The sequence below is a fragment of the Taurulus bubalis genome (genome assembly GCF_910589615.1).
Source record: "Taurulus bubalis genome assembly, chromosome: 4".
NCBI lineage: Eukaryota > Metazoa > Chordata > Actinopteri > Perciformes > Cottidae > Taurulus > Taurulus bubalis.
Window position 1 is genome coordinate 7,510,851 of NC_136592.1, and position 23,032 is coordinate 7,533,882.

Consider the following 23,032-nt stretch of genomic DNA (forward strand, 5'->3'; position numbering starts at 1 on the left):
CTGGATCTCTATTACAGGGGGGCAAATGCCGCAGGGAGGGGAAGACAAGGGAGAAGGGGAGGCCACGGAAAAGGAAGCAAAATAAGGAGAAAAAAGAGGAGGGGGGGAGGGCAGACATAGCAGAACTCATTGTTAGGGTTAGTACAAGGAAGCCATCTCAAGACAGCCGCGTTGCCACAGATTAGAGCAAAATAACAACCAAAAAACAAATCCAGAAATGAAAACACCACCAAGCATCAGCACCGTGACAGGGAAGGAACCTGTTTCACCAAAATGCTTCACTTAACATTATTTAATTCAATGTATGGATCACATTTCATGTATTACTAATATTTCATTCAAATAAAACAATAACCATTGTAAGTATATCATTTGCACTCTGAGTTGCAGTCATATAATTGTCTTTTACAAAAATGAAACTACATATAAAACAAAAAAAGAGAATTTTTCCTCTAGAGACTCCTGCATGTATGCATCCATCTGCCCGGCAACTGAGAAGAGGCTGCTCCAGAAAGACAGCGCTAATTATTGGTCGCTGAGCGCAGTGTTTGTGGACAAATGAGAAAGAGACCTGCAAAACCCCTCAGCACCACTAGATGGCGGTCTAAACCTACCGATTCTCCTGCCCTAGTCTGTATAGAAGCCTTTGGTGCTTGACCTCGGTGAATGACTCAATTGTGTGTGTGTGTGTGTGTGTGTGTGTGTGTGTGTGTGTGTGTGTGTGTGTGTGTGTGTGTGTGTGTATGTGCACTGAATAAAATCTCTGTTTTGAATCTGTTTTCTAATGATCACCAATACAAATCAGATCCAAACCACGAATCAACATCTGATCTAGGAATATAGTTGTTGGTGTTCATTTGACTATTTACGAGCAACAATGATCAAAAGGAACATGAGAATTGATGCCGTCCTTGTGACCTTGCAAAAACCCTATTTGACCTCTACAATGTGACTTGTTTTTGTCCGTCACATGTGGCGTTACTGTTACCTTTGCGAGCCTTCTTCTGCAGTTTCATGGTGTCAGAGGACTTCTTCTTGATCTCGTGGCGGGACCTCTTGTACTCTGGAAACAGGACGAACGGGCGCTGATTTAGCAACAGGGATGTGAAGCTCACATTGTATTACATTTCTAATATTGACATGAGTGGAAACGCGACCGGAAGCTGTGAAACCAAGAGCTCGCTGATGAAGACTGAACACTGATCCTTATTGAATACAGGAACATCTTTGTATCGGAGAGGTATCGCAGATCTGAAACAACCAGTGAGTTTCTTATAAAAGCATCCTTTTTTAATGTGATCTGCAAGTGATGAATACATGTATTATCTCATCATCTAGTAACCATGGTAACGTGTGAGTCAGTTGCGTGACAGAGAGGATTTTCCCTGATCAATCATGTATTTTAGCAGTTCTTCAACCTGTTTTTCCATTTTTATGAAACATACGAGACAGTTACAACTCATTATTCTCATAATGAATGATGGATTTCTGAGGCCTTTTGTATGAAAGCGAACAGCATCAATAAAGTGCAGCATGACTTGCAATACAGTCAGCAGAACTTCATTTCCCCATGTGATGGGGAACTGTCCAATGAATGAGTTAGCTGCCGTGTGTTTTTTTATTCATTTCAGCCGCAAGGCAGGCATATCAAAGAACCAGACACAAAAGGGCTCCCCCCAAAAAAGCCCAGGCTAATTTGTTTCGCCATGTCGTCCGGGATCCTGCGTTGGTGTATTGAATACTTGGCTAGTGCACCTTCCTGGTGGATAACTTATTGCAGATTGCATGTTATGGCGATTGTTGAGACGATGACTCGTAAAGCCTTTCTCATACTGCACTACTAAGGCTAGGCCATGAGCATATGAATCAAACTGGATTGCCTGTATACAATCCCATTGTGTCACTGGTACTTGTAGCGACGGCAATGCTTTTCTTTGGTTTGAACACGTCAGGAGGTATGATGCAAATTGTTCTTTTGAGTTTAGTGGAGGCGATTGTCCTGGATGATTGTCAGTTAAGGGATGAACTGGCCTTTGACCACAGTGATAAACAAGCCACAGCGCCTCACAACGTTGGGACTTTCTTTTTTCAAAGCTACTTCAGCCGGCACGACGTGGCGCTCCAACTTAGTAATGCAGAGTTTTTTTAATGAATTTCATCATCATAACCTGCGGCGTGTATGTACCTTTGGCATGATCCTTATCCAGCTGGTTGGCTGTCTTCTTCCAGTCCTCAATCTTGTCCTGGAGAGGAGTGATCAGACTCTCCATCAGAGCACTGCGGGAGAGATTCAAGAGGGAAGGCACATACAATTATGAGACAGCTTCGACGCGACGCCGATAACTACCGCTTTGTTTCATTGAAAATTCAATCCCAGGACAAACATTTTCATTGTGCGGTTGAAAAGAGACCGGCTCCGTGCAAACAGGAGGGCCCCCCTTGTTCCGACCACCGAGCCCCAATGAAATTCTGGAATGAGATCCGTACACGTTCTTCCCTCCACGTGTCGATCCACTTTGTTGTTGTAGTATCTGGAGCACTGCACCGCTCCCTACACACTCACATGCATGCGTCTGTGATACAATGGCAAACAAATGTGGGATCACTTATGAACATATACACAAACACACACCGATGGCTTTTGAGCTTTTAGATTGCCTCGGCCTTCAAAAGGACCCCTGTCATTAGATAGATCTTCATCATCATCATCATGTAGTAGCCTGTGCCGTGGAAAAGTCATGAGGAGAGCGTGGAGAATGAAGCAACAGGCAAGCGGCGGTTGAAAGACGACTCTCGGTGAGGTTTCCAGTGTTGTGCGCCAACGGTTGTCTCCATTTACAGTCGTTCCGATATGTACAGACAAAGCAATGTTCTGTAATGGAATCCATGCAGCCGAGGAGAACAACTTCACCGAGGACGTGACGAAAGACGAGCACCAACACAGAGGAGGTTTTGAGTTCTGAAAAAACCCTGGTGGGCTACAGAGTGAGAGTCAACGAAGGAAAGGAAAGGACGGGGGAAAGGGAAGTGAGTGAGAAAGAAAAGGAAGCGAAGACTTGTATCTTACTTGGTGAACTGGCGAAGTTTGGCCTCAATGCTGCGATGCCTCATGCACATCCTGGTCAGAGCTGAACCGATGTCTCTGGTTGCCCCTGGAGATACAAAGCAGCCAGGTTTATATGATGAAGAACACACACACACACACGCACACACACATACAGATGTTACCAAAGAGTCTCATCGCACATTTAGCACTGAAGGTCCTTTTGTGCTCCACAGAAACCACACGAAGCTGTGATCAATATTTACACTACGGCTATTAGTGCGCTGTGTAATGTAAACGCTGGTAAAAGCATTGTGTTCCTCAAACAGAGCCCAGGTTTTTTTTGTATCCTTTTGCATTCAGCCAGTATTTACACAAGACCCCGATCTGCCGCGCGCAGATCCTCCACACACTCCCAGCCTCGTCCAAATAAAGCAGTGTCTCGTGAGTGTGTTTGTGCGAGAGCCGAGCGCTCAGGGACCCAGTTTCTAACCTGCAACTGTAAACACCGGTCTATTTTAAGGCAGAGTATCCGTGTGGAAAACGCTGACCCCCCCCCAGGAGTTAAAGTCAGTTTAACTGATGACAGGAGCCGCTAACTTCCAAACAAGGTGCTCGGCGCTCGCAGGACAGGTGGAGAGTGTACAAGGAAAAGATGGGATTAGAGCTTCAGTCTCATGCTGTGTGCTTTGAGACTTTCCAGCAGAGGTGTGGTTTATATAGTGTACGGCGCCGCGTGGATACCATAATCACCGCTGCCACGGAAATGTACACACTGGAAAATTCAGATTAAAGAGCAGCCAAATGGGATTTCCTCGAGAGACACTGTTTATCATAAGGGCTTAGATGGATTTACATGGGGAAATGCAGGGAGAGCAGAAAGGGGGCGGGGGGGGGGGGGGGGGTACTTTAAAATGTTCATCAACAGATTAATGTTTTCATCCAAAATTTAAAAATTCAGTGCTTAAAAAGTAAAGGGGCATGGTAAACTTCCCCCTTAATGATTCAACCAACTACTTCAGAGTGAATATTGTGTTTTTTAGACAATATTCAAATTAAAATTTGATTAAGTTCTAATTTAGTTTGAGTTTTTGTCAGAGCTCTAATTTTCTAATTTTACCAGACAAAACACACACACACACACACACACACACACACACACACACACACACACACACACACACACACACACACACACACAGATTTACAGCCCCGCTAGCAACATGCCTTTGACAAGTCATGTCGGATGGATGGTCACCACTTTTGCACGGACTGAATTACTTGATGGACGGCCGTTTAATTGTGTCCTTAACATCTGTTGTCATCGTGAGGTGAACATCAACTATCCTGACAGCTTAAAGAAGGATCGACAACACGTTTGGTACAAACATGTCGGGTCCGCCCCCAGGATTCATGGTGACTTCATGACGTAACATTAGCTGATCAAATACAGTTGTTCAAGACCGAGTATTAAATATTGAAAGAATAATGACTTTACTTCACATTTAGTTCTAATTAGCAAATGTTAGCATGCTAACATGGTGAGCTCAGACGGAACCTGCTAATCGTTGCATGCTGAGGTTAAGTACTGCCATGCGATGCCGACGGAAAGATGGAAAGTGTAATTATTATGGCGAGTCGCACTGGTGTGTTTCAGCGAATATGAATGGTTATAGCTAGTCATAACTTTCCTCTTTACTAGTTTTCAGGCTCAGGTTTTCCTGGTCCCGCCCCTAGATATGCTGCTATAAGCTTAGGCTGCTGGGGGACATTTTAGGATACACTGAGCTCCTCTCTCTCCTTCTGGATGAATTCATGTCTCTTCAGCGCACATTACTAACTTCTTTCCCGGAGCCTCTGTGCTTTCTCGCCTTACAGGTTTACATGGACTCAAGTTTTTCCTGAACCGATGCGAAATCAGAGAATGAGTACAGATTGTAACGCCCTTCGAGGCAAATTTGTGATTATGGGTGACACAAATAAATTGGATTGAAATTGAAGTGTTTTATTTCAAAATAAAACTAATATGAAGCACAATTAAATTAGAGGGTAGTTCAGGGCGATGGTCCATACGCAGTGTGTTGAATAAAGTTGCATTATCTCCTACGTTAGATTTTGTGATTTAATAATGAGTCCTGGCCTGGTTCTTGCTCCTGAGCACCTTTAATAATATGTGTTTCATTTCCCCACCACCCAGTATGTAGATGCAAACCAGTAACCAGTCATATCAGGCACACACGCACATATGTTACCACATACCCATATGCTCACGAATGCCAAATGCACACACACACAAACACACACACACACACACACACACACACACACACACACACACACACACTTGCACTGTGTGTTGTTCACATCCAGAGAGAAGTGCTCCATTCATAATTAACAAATTCCTCCCTCACGCCTCCTGTTCTACCCGGCAACCATTCATTAAAGCAGAGTCTCCCTCCCCCAAACACAAACACACACATACACACACACACACACACACGCACGCACACACACACACACACACACACACACACACGCACGCACGCACGCAGGCTTCAAGTTGACACCATGCATGCCGATCAGTTGTAACTGAAGCGATATTTTGAACTGCGCGTTGACAGTGTGATCAATAAGAGGTTCTTGAGGGGGGTGAAGCAAATAGTCACATGACTGATGGAGAGAGAAGCGTGTGATATTTTGTATCGGAGGAAAAAGGAATTTTGGGAAAGAAATGAGAGGACGAGACGGAGGGGGAGATGAGAGAGGATGAAGAGGAGAGGGGTCGTCTTGCACATTTTAATGAGCTTACTGCTGGCGAGAGACACATGGGACTGGAGTTACTGCCAAGTGTGTGTGTGTGTGTGTGTGTGTGTGTGCGTTTGTGTGTGTGTGTGTGTGTGTGTGTGTTTGATCTCTACATTTATGATGGGCCTCTTCCTGTTTGTCATTATCATGCCTCTCAGACCTCAGACTCTAGCAAATCAACAACCAAACACACACTAGTCACATCTGGAAAACAGCTACTGGGTGCGTGTGCGCGCGCGTGCGTGCATGTGTCATTTGCTTTCTAGTGCAACTAAAACTAAAAAAGGTCGGGCAATAGTTTGAATTATACTTAGTCTGACCTTCTTTCTTGCGAAATAACCAAAACCAGTAAAGCTGCATGTTTGATGCTGGTTCAACAGTGCTTCACTGCACGTCTCAGATGGAGTTTCAAAGATTAAAAAAATGACTTCTTCCTCGATCTACCAATACATCAATTATGTCAGCTGCTATCAACAGTTATAGTTGTGGAACTCTGCTGTAATAGTAGTTGTTTTTTGCATTATCAAAACAAAATCTCCATTTTCTTTTGGCTAAATCATTATAACATTTTGTGACGGTTGTTACTTACAGCTGCACATTAAATATGGATCACACATACCGAGGAATCCTCAAAGAATGATCACCAACTCTGCGGTTGCCTCAGCTGTACAGAGCATGGCTGCTTCTTTCAGCTCATGGTTGCCCAACACTTTGCCACCTGAGAACAACATTTTTCGAAATAGCTTTTTTCCCCCACTGTTTCTTAATAAAACATACATCCACTATGTAGACAGATGTATAATTCAAAGAACCATAGAAGGTCGGTTTCACACCAGCCCCATATCGGTTCATCTACAGAATGAGTGTACACCAAAGCCACCGATGTATCCGGTGTTAAATGTTACCTTTCTGAAATAACATATATCGGTAGCACTTTATAATAAGTACACACTTTTTAGCATTTGTAAAGCATGAATAAACAATGAATTTATCATTTATAAAGCATTATTCCAACATGAATACTCATTAGTAACTCATTCATAAACACAGTTATACATGTTTCATCCTTGATTAATAAGATATGGTTTCATACTTTATTAATGATGAATTCATATATCATATTCGGTAAACCTCCCACAAAAAGTCAGAGCAAATATACACAGGCAAGCGGAGCGGTGAAACCTGACATGAGGCAGATTCCCGATCCAGTCGGCTTCAGGGGGAAATGTCTGTGAAAGTCAATTCAAGGGAAAAGGGCAGAGCCTATGGGACCTTCTTTTGCCTTCACAACATGAAATACATCTTTGCTTATTACAGTTTTTTTTCACTTAATATATTGTGCCAGATTATCCTTTACCCCCTCAGAGTATGTCCAGTATGCAGAGAGAAGGAGGGACTCCCTCCTGGGAAATATGACTCGGCTCTCTATCCCCTTCCTCTCCCCCTTTCCTGCTTTTGATCTTTTTTGATCTGCTTCCTGGCTGTAAAAATATATGTACGTTTATGTATGAATAGATACTACCCTTGTACTGAAGGTACTATAGAACTTACTATTTTGTGTCAATTTCTAAACGATCCATCATGAAAAATGTTGTAATTAATAAGTTGTACAATAGGCAGTGAACCTGAGAAAGTTTAGCATCAACTTTGGTCAAACCAAAATATGTGCATAAAATATACTATAAAAGTATACTATATATATATATATATATATATATATATATCATATAGAGCAGCCATTCTTTTGTTGTGAGGGGTGCTGAGTTCAGGGAAACCCTTTGTGAAACCCTGTCTATGATGCCATGTATCTCGTTTTCTTTAGAATGGAGCTATTCAGTCATATAACAGTACTGATCTAAGTGTCTATTACTATTTCAATGTTTTTGGAAAGTTCATGTTATTTCTATGGTACTAATTTAGTAATACTGCAGTAGTTTTGTACTATAAATGGTGTATTTTAGTGTATTTTTATCAAGTTGACCGTCCCAGCCGCAGTAAGTAGAAAACATGCAGTTGCATCACTACCCATGGGATCTTGTTTATAATGGGGATATTGCCTTTGAGATTCATACTATACACTTGTCTTTCCTTTATGGCATTTACTGTGGAATGGTATTGGTTTCATATGCCTTATCTTCATACATTTCAAAGGAGACGAGCTATATGCATATATTGGTTGACAAGTTATTCTTGAATCATTTTGAGGAGGAATGCACAGATATCACACTTATATTTGCGTACTTGCTGATACCAAGTAACACTATGAGTACTAAATACTAAATGCTAACAATGATAACATGTTGTATTTCCTACATGGTTATGCACAGTAGGTTTTACAAAGCTGAGCAAAGTCCCTGCAGGTGATTCGTCATGACAATGTGCCTTTCATTGACTCATGGCCATATTAATATCTTGAAAACTAAAGAAAATAGCAACAAGCTTTGGACATTTCATGTATTTGTTGATGTTTTGCGGTCCTTCCAGCTCATGGGGGCTTGAACCTTCATGACATCACTGGTGCAGAGAGGGGAGGACCAAACAAAACATCATAGTTACACAATGACTGCATGGAAATGTTTAAATGAGCCTGTGTGTATGCACAGTAATGAAGGGGAATAAATCATTTTTTTGTTTTCTTTTCATGAAGACATTTGATAATGTTTAGTCATGTTTAAAGGCCCACTGTTAGTCTGTCCAGTGAATGGCAATGTACTATTCTCCCTCGTCACCTGGCAACTGACTTAACTGACAGGTTTGTTACGGTTTCCATGACAGCGCGGATCTTGGCCTGTTGCTAAGGTGAGAATCAGAACGTTTGTTGCTAAGGTCAAACCGTCTGTTGCTACGGAAATGAATGTCTGAACTTCACTGCGAGAGAGAGAGAGAGAGAGAGAGAGAGAGAGAGAGAGAGAGAGAGAGAGAGACTGAAGGACAGAGCGGGAAAGACACACACACACACACACACACACACACACACACACACACACACACACACACACAACGGAAGGAAAACCGGAAGAGGGCCTGGAACAGAGAGGGAGAGAACAGGAACAGATAAATCCGCACACACACACATTCTGGAAATAATTACATGACTAAATGATCGAGATTGACACTTGTTTTACGACATGTACGATGACACTCTGCAGCCGGTCGACATTCAGCTGTGGATCACCAAACAAAACAGGATACGGAGATGCGAAGAGCATTCGTGATGTCTGTTATTTGCAACCGTGTTTGAAGAATTACGTTCCCGTGCAGCTAAACTGCATCCTCAATGACATTTGGAGGGAGACGTATTTGTTCCCGGTTTAAGGCTGCAATTAAACACACATTGATCCAAAACCAAAACGCAACAAACTACTTGGTTATGTCGAGCAAACGATGGCTTACAATATGTACGTTTGTTATGTAACTGTACGTAACGCTGTGGGTTTGGCATGGCGGTAAACCTTTTACGTATTGGTAAAATACGTGAACGTCGACGCTGTGTCCCCCAGCGGATGATGATCAGAATCTGTGATTCATCAAAAACAAACATGACTCGGGATGAAATGTGTCGAAATGTAATTTGACAATGCATTTTAATTGGATGGGTACGAAACTAGACCAGGCCAGTTTTTCTTTTCTTTAAAAGTTCATTTTGTGTTCATGTCCTGGAGTGATTGCAGGTACTTTACTGTAAAAAAAAAAAAAACACTTAGAATTAAGAAACACACATATGTGGCGTGATATACTGTTGCTTTCCCAGGGAATATCAATGAGTCTCTTTAAACAGTCTGCTCTGCTAATGATAACATGCTCTCTCTCTCTCTCTCTCTCTCTCTCTCTCTCTCTCTCTCTCTCTCTCTCTCTCTCTGCCTGGGGCATCTGTGGCCTTCCCACCAGTGCATCTCCATGGCAACTGTTATCTATGATCTTGCAGAGGGATTCGTCAGCCTCTGTCTCTCCATTTGCTGCGCAATGCCAAGCAAACACGCAACTGCAAACGTGATGACTGGACGCCCATTTGCTGAATCCACCCAGCATGTGAATGCATGTTTGTGTCTCGTCCTATTATGTTACGTCAGACCAGGTGATGGGGACAAAGTTCCCCCAAAAAATAGTCATGTTTTCTGTGACCTACATACTGGGACAGCTCATAATTAGATAGACGCAGGAAGACACACAACTACTGTTTTGGCACACACCTCAGATCACCTTTAGTTCACAGTCAACCAATATAAAAAGTGAGCTGTGAGTTGTGTCTGGAAATGGATGTGTTATTGTTATAGATGTCGTTCTCTGTTTCGCACGATATTACACTACCAGACCACAAACTGCAGTGTTGCCCCCACACACTCTTGACTTTGACACAGCAAGACCTTTAAAGCACCTGCAGGCATGTCACCACCAGCCAGTGGACTACTGCCTGAAGCGATACTAATATCAGTGTGAAAGTGTTTGATAACAACAATATATCAGCTGTTAAACAGCAGGCATAGGTACCAAATCCACGGCCCACCACTGATATATATATATATACATAAACTTCTTCTTTTTTTTCCTTCTTTAAAATTCATGCAGCATTTTACATTTGAAAGATCAACTCATCAGCAGTCTCTGGTGAACAAAAACAGGATTGTCTAAATTGCTTCAAACCTGCATATCTGTACTCTAACCTCTTGTGTTTTAGCGGTCGACATGTCCACTGACACACATAAACATGCATCTGCAATAAGTTAGTATCTTCCAATGTGTCAGCCTGGCCCATTTGTTGGTCTCGGCCTGGAATGGGCGCCTTCCACCGAGACGGTCAGAACAAACACAAGCTGTGAGAAGAGGCGGGCAGTTTGGGAAGACTTCCGATCGGCCGATCCGTTCCAGGCCTAATTGGCTGCTGGTCAGTTGGCTTTATTGCTGTTTGGTCCTGGTGGCGTGGGCCAGCCTGGCCTTAACAGCTGAAGACAGCACAGAGTGGAACGCTGGCTGTCAGACTGGGCCAATGTAATACTTTTTAGTATTAAGGGGGGGTGGAGGGGGGTGAACACGAGCAGCCCCTTCCAATTTGGACCGATCCTTGTTTTTGTTGAAATCAGACTGGCTCAGTAATTTTCATCGTGAACTGTGACGGACTCCAGCTCACGAGGCTTGTCTGGCCGGTCTTCTTTTATTTCAGTGCAGTGGTGATGTTGCACCCTTAAAATGCAAACACGTCCATATTCGTTTTTGCAACTTTTATGAAACTAATCCCACGGTTTAACACAAGCAAATTTTTTCCTTCAGCCTGCACGTCTTTCTAGCTTTTCTCTTAAAGTGACAGCGCTCTCTTCGAAAGGGTCAATACAATAAATCTCCTCCCTTCACAGTGAGTATGTAGGTTGATAATGTTTTCAAACATTAGAATAATAAAATGTAAATTTGCTTAAACACACATTTAAAGTAAATTATTAGAAATGACCACAGTGGAATTAAATCAGCAAGAAATATGAAATAACATGTTTCAGGGCGCGACACCGACATGCTTGTACAAACCGAGGAGGCAGGCATCAGCAAGACATCCGAAAGTGTCACACGATTATACTTATACTACAAAAAAATGATATTAGTGATAAAATTAATGCCAAATCATATTCGGCTAAAGCCCTTTGTGCGCTCACGTTAAGCGGCCTCTCCATTTAAAGTCACGGGCAGGATTCAGTCCCAGTGGGTCCCTGGCTATGAGAGAAAAAGTCTGTTGCAAACTTAATGAGCAGCAGCTCCTCCAAATGTCCAATGTTTAAGTCTGTACAGATACAGTCCACTTCCAAAAACTGATGCTCGCTGATTTCTCTCAATTGTTGCATTGTTGCATTCACAGATGTTTATTGATATTTAGTGTCATTGTACGTTAACGTGGAAAAGGGGAAGGTCTGTCTGTGTGTGTGTGTGTGTTAAATTTATAGATTTTTATCGACTTACTTAAAGATCCCATAACTTACTGGAAACAAGGCAGTGTCTGAATGTGGAAGGAAAATGCAGGCATGGATGAGGGAGCCAGTATTAGAAAGAGAAAGAGGAAAAGGATGTAGTGAAGCGAGGGGGGAAGAGGAACATGGAGTCGAAGATGACGGTGCTCTTGTGTCTTGAGCGGCATAACAAGGAGGGAGGGTTACCGCCAGAGCAGGTGAGGCTGCGGTTGCTAAGGTTACAGACGTCTGCGGCAACCGCCCATCCGTTCCCCAGTGATACCTCCGCGGTGACACAGCAACAATAAGAGGACGGGAGGGAGTTAGACCACAGAGGAAGACAAAAAGGGGCGAAGATGGAGGTGATGAGGAGGCAGATTAAAGGCAGCAGGGAGGCTGCAGTCGATAAAGCAGAATAATTCACGAGGCCTATATTCTCCTCTCACTATGAAAACCCAGTCAGAGATTGTGCTGCCCAGACAATCAGGCAGCCGGTCGTCGCCGTGGCCAAAACAAGCCATCGCACTCTGATATGTATACAAACCTCAAACACCGCATGCTGGAGGAATGCCTTACAGCATGCAACACGATACGTACGCAATAAGCCACAAGAGGCCGCGGTTCGGTAGAGTTTTTGACTGAGGAGAAAAGGAGCTACGCTGTGAAGGCTCATCAGTATCGTATTAGCAGTGTGGTGAGCAAGCATCGTTGTGGGTGGTGACATTCATGACATTCGTGACACAATGCTGTGATGATATGAACGGTAATACAAGCAGCTTTGTCCAATCAGAACATCTCATAACAGCCATGGCCGGGTTGCACAGTTAGGCCTGAAGCCTGTTGCAACACAGTCTGCAGCTGTTGACTTGTGTGTTGTTACAGAACATACATTTTGGATGAGCTCTGTTCACCTGTCTGCCCTCTGCTTGGATCAGAGGCAGGAGGTGTTCATGAGTAATAAGGCCACGGTGTTGAAGTGCTCTATCAGCAACTAGTAGCAAGTCAACAAATCTTACAAGATTAATGGACTGCCAAACAATGTTCGAGTTGACCTAAACCCTGTGCTGTGTATTGTGGCCATGTTATCATATATGGCAGCAAGACTGTAAGGGTTGAACGTGTCCTCATACAAACAGTTGTGTGTTTTCCTATAAATGTCCGACCGACTGACGCGGGTGATCAGTGCTCCTGTGCTGTTCAGGCAACAGTACTACTTGGTTGGGTTTAGGAAAAGATCTTGTTTTGGGTTAAAACAACAAAGTGCCGTTAGTCAAGTATTGAAGTCACGTGACAAATAACTCAACTCTGACTTCTGGTTTCACACGGGACACGAACCATGGTCTCCTGGGTGAATCAGTTTTTTTCCCGTGCATTACTTTCCGCATGAACAGCTATTAGAATAGCCCGGAAGCTTAACTCAACAGGAAAAGTAACCTGGTTTGACCTCCAAATGACTTTGTTCAAACTCAAACCAGGCATTTTGTGAACTGAAATCCAGTCAAAATATTACCTCTGGACTGGAACTACAAGTTATCTTCAGACAGACATTCTTCCAGTCGACATAAATTAATATTCACACACACACACCACAACATGCCACCTTTGACCTTCAACCCCCTTCCTGGACCCATGACATCAGATGGTCATGGCGAGGTCACTTCCTGTCAAAACACATCTCTCCACCCCAACTGCTGTTGCCATGGTGACATGAGGATAAGATTGCCAATGACCGCTGAGCTGAGAAACGCTCCCGAGGCTGAAAAGGCAACACGTTCTCACTCCCAACTTGTCAAACACACACAGTGGCCCCCGAGCGTCAGTTTCCACTCATTAAATGCACAGGCGAAACTGAACCTGCCCTCCTAACAGGCCGTGGCACAGAGGTAGTGTCCTCTGATCGGAAAGATTGGCCTCTCCAAGTCGAAGTGTCCTTGGAACGAGATACTGAACCCCAAATTGCCCCCCGAAGGCTGTGCTGTCGGTGTGTGTGTGAGTGTGTGTGAACAAGCATTGAGAAGAGATCCTGATGTGCAGCTGGTAGCTTGTATGGCCGCCTCTGCCATCAGTGTATGAATGTGTGAATACGACATGCATTGTCATGAAATAGTTAGGTTAAGAAAAATGACATAGTCGAGCGACTTATTGATTAAAGAAAAGCAGATTTCCATCACGTTTCGCTCTTGGCGAAGTTCGTCTGCTGCTTGGACCGACAGAAAACTCAACACTCATACTGAACTAAATGAGCTCTGTGTGTCTATTATTTTTACAGATAATCCAACTTGTAGTTAGTTTCCTCTAAATGCAAATCATCCATAAAATGAAACTGAACAAAAAAGGGTTAGTGAGGTATGTAAGCTTATGTATGTAACTTAAGTAACGTAACAAAGGAACTTTTCTTAAACCTAACCAAGTAGTTCTGTTGCTCCAACATACCAGTGGCTCCACAATTCAAACTATACGACTCCTAATTCAAGCTGTAGAAAAGAATCAAGACTCTCATGGAGAGTCAAATTAGCAGCAGCCACTTCTAAACTCCACAGGAGGGAAACAAACTGATGTGAACAACTGTGTAGTGCAATCCAGCGCAATTGTCCAACAATAGATTGTACATTTGCTTTGTGCCTTTATGTGGCAATGTTACATTCTTTGTCAGTGTGTCAGAGAGATGTTTACTGAACTGGGTAAGTTAAAACAGACAATCCAATCTGGCTTCTTTTTTTGTTGTTGCCATAAACAGTTCTTTATTTATTTACCCAGATGTCCTACATAACATATATTGATTTAGCAATACTAAAAGATAATATACACATTACTGGGAGATGGTGTCATCCATATCATCTACTCTAATGGGAAGAATAGAATAAAGACGAAGGACCTACTGAATGCTACAATAACATCCACCTTGATCAGAGAAGCCCAAGTGTGTCTGTGTTGACCAGAAAGAGGTCAAGGGTCAGAGCCAGAAGCTTCAGCTCAAAAGCATTGAAGATACCTGACGTTATGGGAGTGTTCGCATTTTTTTTTCAGGGACAACAGCACGTTCAACTCTGCCAGCTCTCTGTCTACAGTTTCCAACTCACATGTTCCTGTCTCAGGCAGAGATGTGTTGCTTCCCTGGGAATACGCATACAAACAACCTGACAGCTCAAAGCACTGACTTGAAAGTGTCGGAGCCATAAGAGAGCATAATAGGAGTGTTAGTACTGCTCTTCTTCCTCACACACATTTTCACTCGCGTCCGGCTACTGTGTGATGCGCTGAGCACTGTTCTTTACATCACAAGTAAAGCTAGATGTCTGTGTTCTATCTTGACATTTTGAGAGTTGACAAAGTGACTTATGTTGAAGTGACGTCTTCTTCTGAATGAATGCAATGTCACTCTTTGATGTGGGCAACCGCAGTAAAGGTCCATCATCAAACCCCTGAGATCAGCAAACATCTGGAAGTGCAACCGCAAGAAAGCATGGATGAGACCAGGAGTGCAGAGACCATTGGCAAACATCACAGAGTTTGCTCTAACGCCGGCGTCCTTGCCCGGCCGGACACACACGCACGGATACTCAGCGCCTTGGAGCCATTAGCATGTAGGATACTGTAGAACAGAGAGCTGCGCTGGTGTAATGGGTTAGAGTGGAGTCAGCTGGGCCTGGGAAAGCATGCACACTCTCTGGCTTTGATTACATGGGCTTAAAATCTCTCACACGCACACACACACACACATGAATACACAAACTGAAAAATCATATACACACTCTTTCCCCAGAGACCAAGGCAGGGCTGAACTATAGGCCTCCAGACAAGGGCATATTTACTCAAAAACGAGGGGGTGGACGGGGTCGGACAGTTTTTGCAGCTAAATATAGCAACGCAGAAAGTGAAGCCAGCACTGACATTACTCAAGAAAATGTGGAAACATGTACAAAGAGCGGAAGAAGGAAAAAAAAGTCAAGAAGTTCCGAGGGACTTAAAAGGCTTTCTCCTGGGTCTGAGGACAGACATGTGGGTTGTAAAGTAGAAGGCGAGTTGATAGGTAGGCCTCTAGGAGAGCTGTATAAACATGTCCGGTCTGATCTCACCTGTCGCAGCCCCCCTCCCAAACCATGAGCACAAATTATTGGCTGCTGTGTGAATGAAAGGCGAGCTGGGAGGTTTGGCACTTTGCTCTTCCAGAGTGAAATCCTGCTCAATTCCCCCTTAAAAAAATGAACCGCAACGCCATGCTGCTCTAATGTTTTCTTTTTCTTTTTCTCAGAAGCTTGAGATCCAGAAAGCTTATTCTTGACCAGATCCCATTGCCACGGACGAGCACACAACGACGTGCTAAGAGTTAGCCGTTTGTCCACTGCGTAGAAGATAACGCACATTGTTTATGATGAACGCAATATTCCACGCAAATGAAGACGACCGGGAACAAACGTTTTTGTATTTATACATATTATATTTCTTATTTTATTTAGCTTTTCTTTCCTTTTTTTTATCATTTTGACCATGATCAATTTAATCAGAGTTGTATTTTATTAATTCATTTATTTTTCTAATTTCTTAATCTTTCCATTTTTGCCTCATTTTCGTCATTTTGAAAGCACTTTGAATTGCATTGGATTAGTTTGAAAGGTGCTTTATGAATGCAACTTGATTGATGTGGCATAAAATGCCTGAATGACTAAATATAATGTAAATATTAAATGTATATACATAATATATAATGCTTTAGCTACTGTTACATTTAATTGTCATAATCAGTTAGATTTGTTTGACAAGTCTGATTAAGTTGTTTTACATTTCGTTTTGGGGCTCCATAGAATGCCTTGTGTTTCTGTTTTCATTGACGAGAAAGTACTTAAAAAAAGAGTTAAAAACTACATGGAAAATCATATTGTAAAGGAAACTGATTCGCTACCAGCTTCATGGTTGATGACCTCACTAATGTGCTTCAAACCATCTCAGCCTTTACCATGGTAAATATCACAACGTCGTCACATAGAACATTACTGTTTCACCTCCCCCTTACTCTGATCCAGCAACCTGACACTGAGCCCCAATCAATGGAAAGGAAAATCAATTCAAAATACATTTGTGCACCTCAGCAAACCGATATCGATCTAACGCCTTTTCTCTCGTCGATATATGAATGTTTGACATTTGAATTTCAGGTGGATGTCTCGTATCAGTACATCCTTTTGTTCGGTAATAATAACACCAGTGCGACACCTACAAATGATACGTCCAGACAAGAACATTGTATCCGGTGATTGTAATCTGGTGAGAACGCTGACAAACAAAGCGGTTGAACGTGGAGGCGGCGGTGCTTCTCCCAGATTTTCTCCACCGTCTGGACTCCCTAAGATCTCGAGGCTACGCGACACATGATCTTAAAGAGCTCTCTCTCTCTCTCCCTCTCTCTCACACTGAAAGCTTATCTCCGTAGCATGTGTGTGTGTGTGTGTGTGTGTGCGTGCATACTCCAGCCTCACATTGAGGTGGTCAGCTGAACAATATTGTATAGCCGCTGGGCAATTCCCTCACTTTGCACAGCAGTTTAATGAGGATTTAACACGCATGCACAAATAACTGAAAGTTATCGCTGGAGACAAGTCACGTGTTCTTATCCATACACTGAAATACCTGTCAAATGAGTCATGCAATCTGGTCCAGAGTCTTGTTTTTCATCATTAAAGTAACTCAGGTCTGCCAGTAGGGTGAGATGATTCTCTGTGCAGTTGCACTGTGGAAAGGCTAAAAAAACTTTGTCTGGAAACAGGAAATGTAACTGTATTTGTATCGAATAAACTCCCTCTGCGCGCCACATATCTTAAAGAAAGTCCATTCAAAGGAATAGTATAATATTTTTGGGACAGATTCAGAAGAGATTGATACTTTTATCATCGTGTATCAGTACATTAAACATGTTGCCTGAGCCAGCAGCTGGAACTATGAAACATGTCGCCTCCTGTTGGTTGATCACAAACGAGCTGATGTATCCGTCCCAGGTGCAGCGGTTGTGGCCAGCGGTTATAATGAAATATCATGTGTTCTTGTCAGGCGATGTTTTATCGAGCAAAAAACAAGAAATACAGAGCGAGGTCAGGGGTCACCCCCGGAGAGAGGTGGAGCGGAATAAGGGTCACTTGCAAGGTTGACACTCGCCAAAACGAGGGCTGGCAACCTCCGGTTCTGCCGAGTGAAGCCTTACAACTTGCATTATGTCTCCTGACCAGCAGGGGGCGACTCTTCCGGTTGCAAAAAAATAAATCAGATTGTACAGAAGTCTATGAGAAAATGACTCTACTTTGCTCTTGTTTTATTCCCTCAGTAAACATTGTAAACATGAGTGAATGGTCTCAATCTCTAGTTTCAAGTCTTCTTCAATACAGCATGATGTTCATTTAGTAAAGTATGATCATTTAGAGACCATCAAAGAGGGTATGCTTTAGGGCGGGCTCACTGTGATTGTCAAGTAGCTCCCACTACTAGAGACCTCTCTCCGTCACTCCTCCGCATTCCAAATATGGTAACTTCCTTTCATCGTTTCCAAAAAAAAAACACATGGCGACGGCCGCAATCCAAGATGGCGACTGCGAAATCGCCGGACTCAAGACGACAAAGTGACCGTCCACAAACCACGATGGCGACGACCACTTCTTGTACAATCTAAGCTTTGAACACAAGACAGTTACAACAGGATTTAATTTGTTTTTCTTTGTCAGCCATGATGAAATGATTGAAGGTCAAGTCAACTGGTATTCCTTGCCATGCACTCTAAGAGAAGAGCATCGAAGAAAGAAACACTCTCCCCAAACACACACACACACACACACACACACACACACACACACACGTAACACGAAGCCCTGAGGGTGACTGCTCTCCACGGCTTCCTGACACGCCGGCTTGCGTGTAGAGTTCATACAGAAACATGACTACCATAGATGAGCCCGCCCCCGCGTAGAAAAAGACGCTTCGGAATCCGCTTCTCGTTACTTCACCAATTTACACGCGACCACGCAGAGCTCACATGCTCCCTGCATACCTCCGGCTTCACATATCGTCACCGTGACTTCGGCAATTTTACAAGCTTTTCAAGATGGTGTTTTGAGGCTAGCATTTAAGCTAGCAATTTATTTTGCATTTTTGTCAATGCAAATCTCACTCGAACATAATATTAGTAATCATAACATGATTTGCATTCTCACACGGCCTTCACAGCACCGGCGCGTTCACGTGCACAGCGGCGACCATGCGGCTTGCAGATGGCGGAACAGGCAGCATGCCATCTGCGTGGACGCGTCATATGAGTTGCCTCAGGGTGAGAAATGTGTCTGGGTGTGTCGGGGAAGCAGAAAGAGGATTATACACACACACACACACACACACATGCGCTTATGAATGATATTAACCCTTATAGCACTCATAATGACTGTTTAATCTCACACTAATACGTATCCTCGGTGTCTGATGTGGATACGAACCACTGAGCGCCTCTGATTAAGAGCAACCATCACGCATTATAATCCTTCCTGAGTGCGTTTCAGTACTCTCTGGATGCTAGAATCAATCATGTGGCTTCCGGCAATTATGATTATTATGATGCTGCTGTTTTTTTAAAAATATGCATATAACGGAGCAGCATAACAACCAGCGAGAGCAACGCCGCCAGACCAGAGACTCGGCTGTGCTGAGTCACACACTGCAGTGGACTAAATATAGCATTGTGGGTAATGTAGTCCAGACAGCATGTATGCTCATCTGCCTCTCCTGACATCAAACATGAAATAAGTCTCTCTCTCTCTCTCTCTCTCTCTCTCTCTCTCTCTCTCTCTCTCTCTCTCTCTCTCTCTTTAACACACACAGCTGTTCAGGAGGTGACAGCGTGTCCCTGAGAACACTTTCTCTCTCAGCAGCCTGGCTGGCAGGAGGTCAGGTAGCCGTGGGAAGCACGGATCCGCTGTGTGTTACTAATGTCTCTCTCTCCTCCATGCAGCGACCAGCGGCGTTCAGGAGAACAGTCCACACACCACGACAAATAACTTCCAAACGTTTCCCGTCAGCTGTGTCAAGTGAATGCACAGAATAAGGCCGTCAAAGACTCCATAGACACGATGTCTTCACCAGAGTCGTGTGAGAGAAACTCCGCTTTCAACTGCATCGCACCATATGACCTTGAGTTGAGATAAAAAAAGAATTAGAGGTCAAGAATGAACTTCCAACGTCCAAAGATATCACAGTTGATGATGGAATAGAATGTGTGCGTGTAGGAATGTCTGACCCCTCGTTAGACACACAAAAAAACATAACACACTGGCATCTGTGTGTGAGCCACTGTTGCCATGGCGATGCACCAGAGCCCCAGCGGGGAGACAGGGATGAAGGGTGGAGGAAAGAAGAAGAAAAATTGAATGGATGAAAGATGACGTAATGCACGCACCGGAACACGAACAGACAATAGACAAACGTCACATGTGACAATGTGATGCTTTTTGTCTTGTATCTTTGAAAATTGACAATCTTTCGGTTTTGGACTCTTAGACAAGCAAAAGAAGACATTTGAAGACGTTACCGTGGACCAGTAGGTTGCGATAAAAACATCCGGCGGCGTGACAACTATGCAGAGCAGTGGGTGGAGCTTCCCTTAAAGGGCGTCCTCTGTTCATTACGGTCGGGTTTACAGGGTAGTGTAATCAGACGGGGTCGATGGAGGGTCCTCAGAGGGATAGTTGTGCATGTGTGTGTGTGTGTGTGTGTGTGTGTGTGTGTGTGTGTGTGTGTGTGTGTGTGTGTGTGTGTGTGTGTGTGTGTGTGCATGTGTGTGTGTGTGTGTGTGTGTGTGTGTGTGTGTGTGTGTGTGTGTGTGCGTGTGTGTGTGTGGGTACAGCTGAGCCAGCAGCAGCCACAACAGTTATCACGCCTGGCTGATGGCTGTTAATGCTGCGGATTATCACCTAACTCTCTCTGACTCTAAACACACACACACACACACACACACACACACACACACACACACACCACTATACCCAGTTAGCTCTAAGTGCTACTAGTTTTACAATAAATTTAGACAAATTGCGAAATATTCGATGATGAAACCACCAAAAAACTAAATGAAAACACTAAATCTACTGTAAATTTGAAAATAACTCGATGCTGCAGTAAACAGCACATTAAGGAACCGACTATGCCCCATAGCACACACACACACGCACACACACACACACACACACACACACACACACACACACACGTTCTCTTGCATGCATGCCACTCCTCACTCTTCTCTCATTAAACAGGACTTGGCCTTGGAGCAGCAAGACTCATTGGACTCAGCTTCCCATTGCTTACTGAGTGAGTGCACTGCGTGTGCATGAGTGTGTGTGCATGAGTGTGTGTGTGTGTGTGTGTGTGTGTGTGTGTGTGTGTGTGTGTGTGTGTGTGTGTGCAACAGAGCATGTCCTGTGTTGTTGACCTCTGGGACAATGCTGCACTGTGACATCAGGAAATGTCCTTATAGAGAGCTGCCAGAGACAGAGAGAGGGATGGAGAGAGGAAGGGAGGGAGAGAGGGAGGGAGGAGAGCAAAGGAGCAATGGGAATGATGGGAGGCAGGATTTGATGGGAGGAACGTGTTGGGAAAGAAGACGGAGCTGAGGGCGAACAAGAGAGGAGTAGCGCTCGGGGTGAGCGATGGGGCGAGAGGAAGCACGAGAAGAATTGAGGAGTGAGAGAAAAAAAAACTCCACAGAGGAGGGAGAGAAAAAGAGAGTGAGAGTGAGAGAGAGGGAGGGAAAAGGATGGGGGAGAAATTCAGTGAAGTTGAGGCTTAATTAAAGACAATAATGGTGTTTTATGTAGCCCTCCACAACAACAGGCCTCTCATCCTCTCAGCCATGGTCTTACAAGGGAAAGAAAGGCTGGAGGGAGGGAAGGAAGGAAGGAAGGAAAGAGACAAACAAAAAAGGAATGAAGGAAAGAAAGAAAGAAAGAAAAATAAATAGTGTATAATCACCATAAACCCTTTATATCTTCATGGGCGGCGGGTCCTCTTTACGAAGTCCGCCATGTTGCTTTGCCATGTTTCTACGGTAGCCCAGAACGGCCAAACCAAACACTGGCTCTGGAGAGCGTTTCAGGTTGTTTCACATTACCTCCTAGGCCACCGTAGATCTCCGATATGCTTGGAAAAGAAAATGAGTTTCTCATTTCCAGAGCTGCAACTGCCAATCTGTTAATTGAAGAGTCGCTCGGTGGGAAACGTGTCTCTAAAGGCTGGTTCGATCATCAATTTATCAATTTTGTCATTTTGTCTCACAAAAATTGAAAACATCTTTTCAGAAAGCCCCGGGATACGCTCAAGTTCAAAGCCTTGCCTTATATCTGACCGCCCTGCGAAGCCTCACTCCCACACAGTGGCCCTCCCTTCCTGTTTCTATCTCCACATCACATGGTTCAGATAAACGGCCCCACTGGACATGGGAAGAGACACACTGGGAGAGAGGCAGACAGTTCAATTCTAGATTTGCATCATATTTATCATGAGTGGGAATGTGTGCAGTGGGGTTGAGGAGGGTTTGGCCCTCCGGTTGCATGATGCGCCTCCAGTTGACCGTGACTGGCGTGCTATCTGCAAAACGCAATTAAGCCATCTTGCTCAGATTCCTCCTCTCCTCTTGGCAACAACATGCCAATTTATTTGTTCCCCCCTCTCTCTCTTTCTCTCTCTCTCGCTCTCTCTCTTTTACCCCCCTTGTTGCCTGGCAACCGCGCTCGCAAACGTGATCCCGCTTGTCTGTGATTGGCTGAGGGGACGGCAGATCCAAGTCGGAGTCGGAGCGAGTCCCAAACACACACACACACTGAAATGATCACGAAACCTTCCCATTGCATGTCATGGCTGAACCATGCATGCTTGAGCATCGCCTGCATGTTTACACACACATGCATGTGAGCTAATGCATGCATGTCAACATTGCATGTGCATGAGTGAGTGTGCGTGTGGGAGAGTATCTGCGTGTGTGTGTGTGTGTGTGTGTGTGTGTGTGTGTGTGTGTGTGTGTGTGTGTGTGTGCATGTAGCCGTATTAACTTAAGTGGCCCCACATCGGAGCGTTCCGTCTCTTCGTCCCACCCAGAGAGTCATCAGTGCAGCCAGCATGGAATGCCCTGCCAGGCAGCCAGCTAGTTAATGAGGGAGTGTTGAATGCTTTTTTCTATTACTGAATGAACACACACACACACACACACACACACACACACACACACACACACACA

The 23,032-nt window shown here is 44.0% G+C and overlaps 1 protein-coding gene across 1 annotated transcript in view; it reads right to left on the reverse strand.

Moving 5' to 3' along the window:
- The window catches only part of mtss1lb (MTSS I-BAR domain containing 2b), a gene marked incomplete at both ends in the record, with an annotated part of 60,995 nt that overhangs the window by 13,038 nt on the left and 24,925 nt on the right, over nt 1–23,032 (reverse strand). Inside the window, 3 exons of the mRNA XM_079216648.1 lie at nt 989–1,063; nt 2,186–2,277; nt 3,068–3,152. Coding sequence (XP_079072774.1) covers nt 989–1,063; nt 2,186–2,277; nt 3,068–3,152 — 252 coding nt within the window. The remainder of the gene's footprint in view (nt 1–988; nt 1,064–2,185; nt 2,278–3,067; nt 3,153–23,032) is intronic.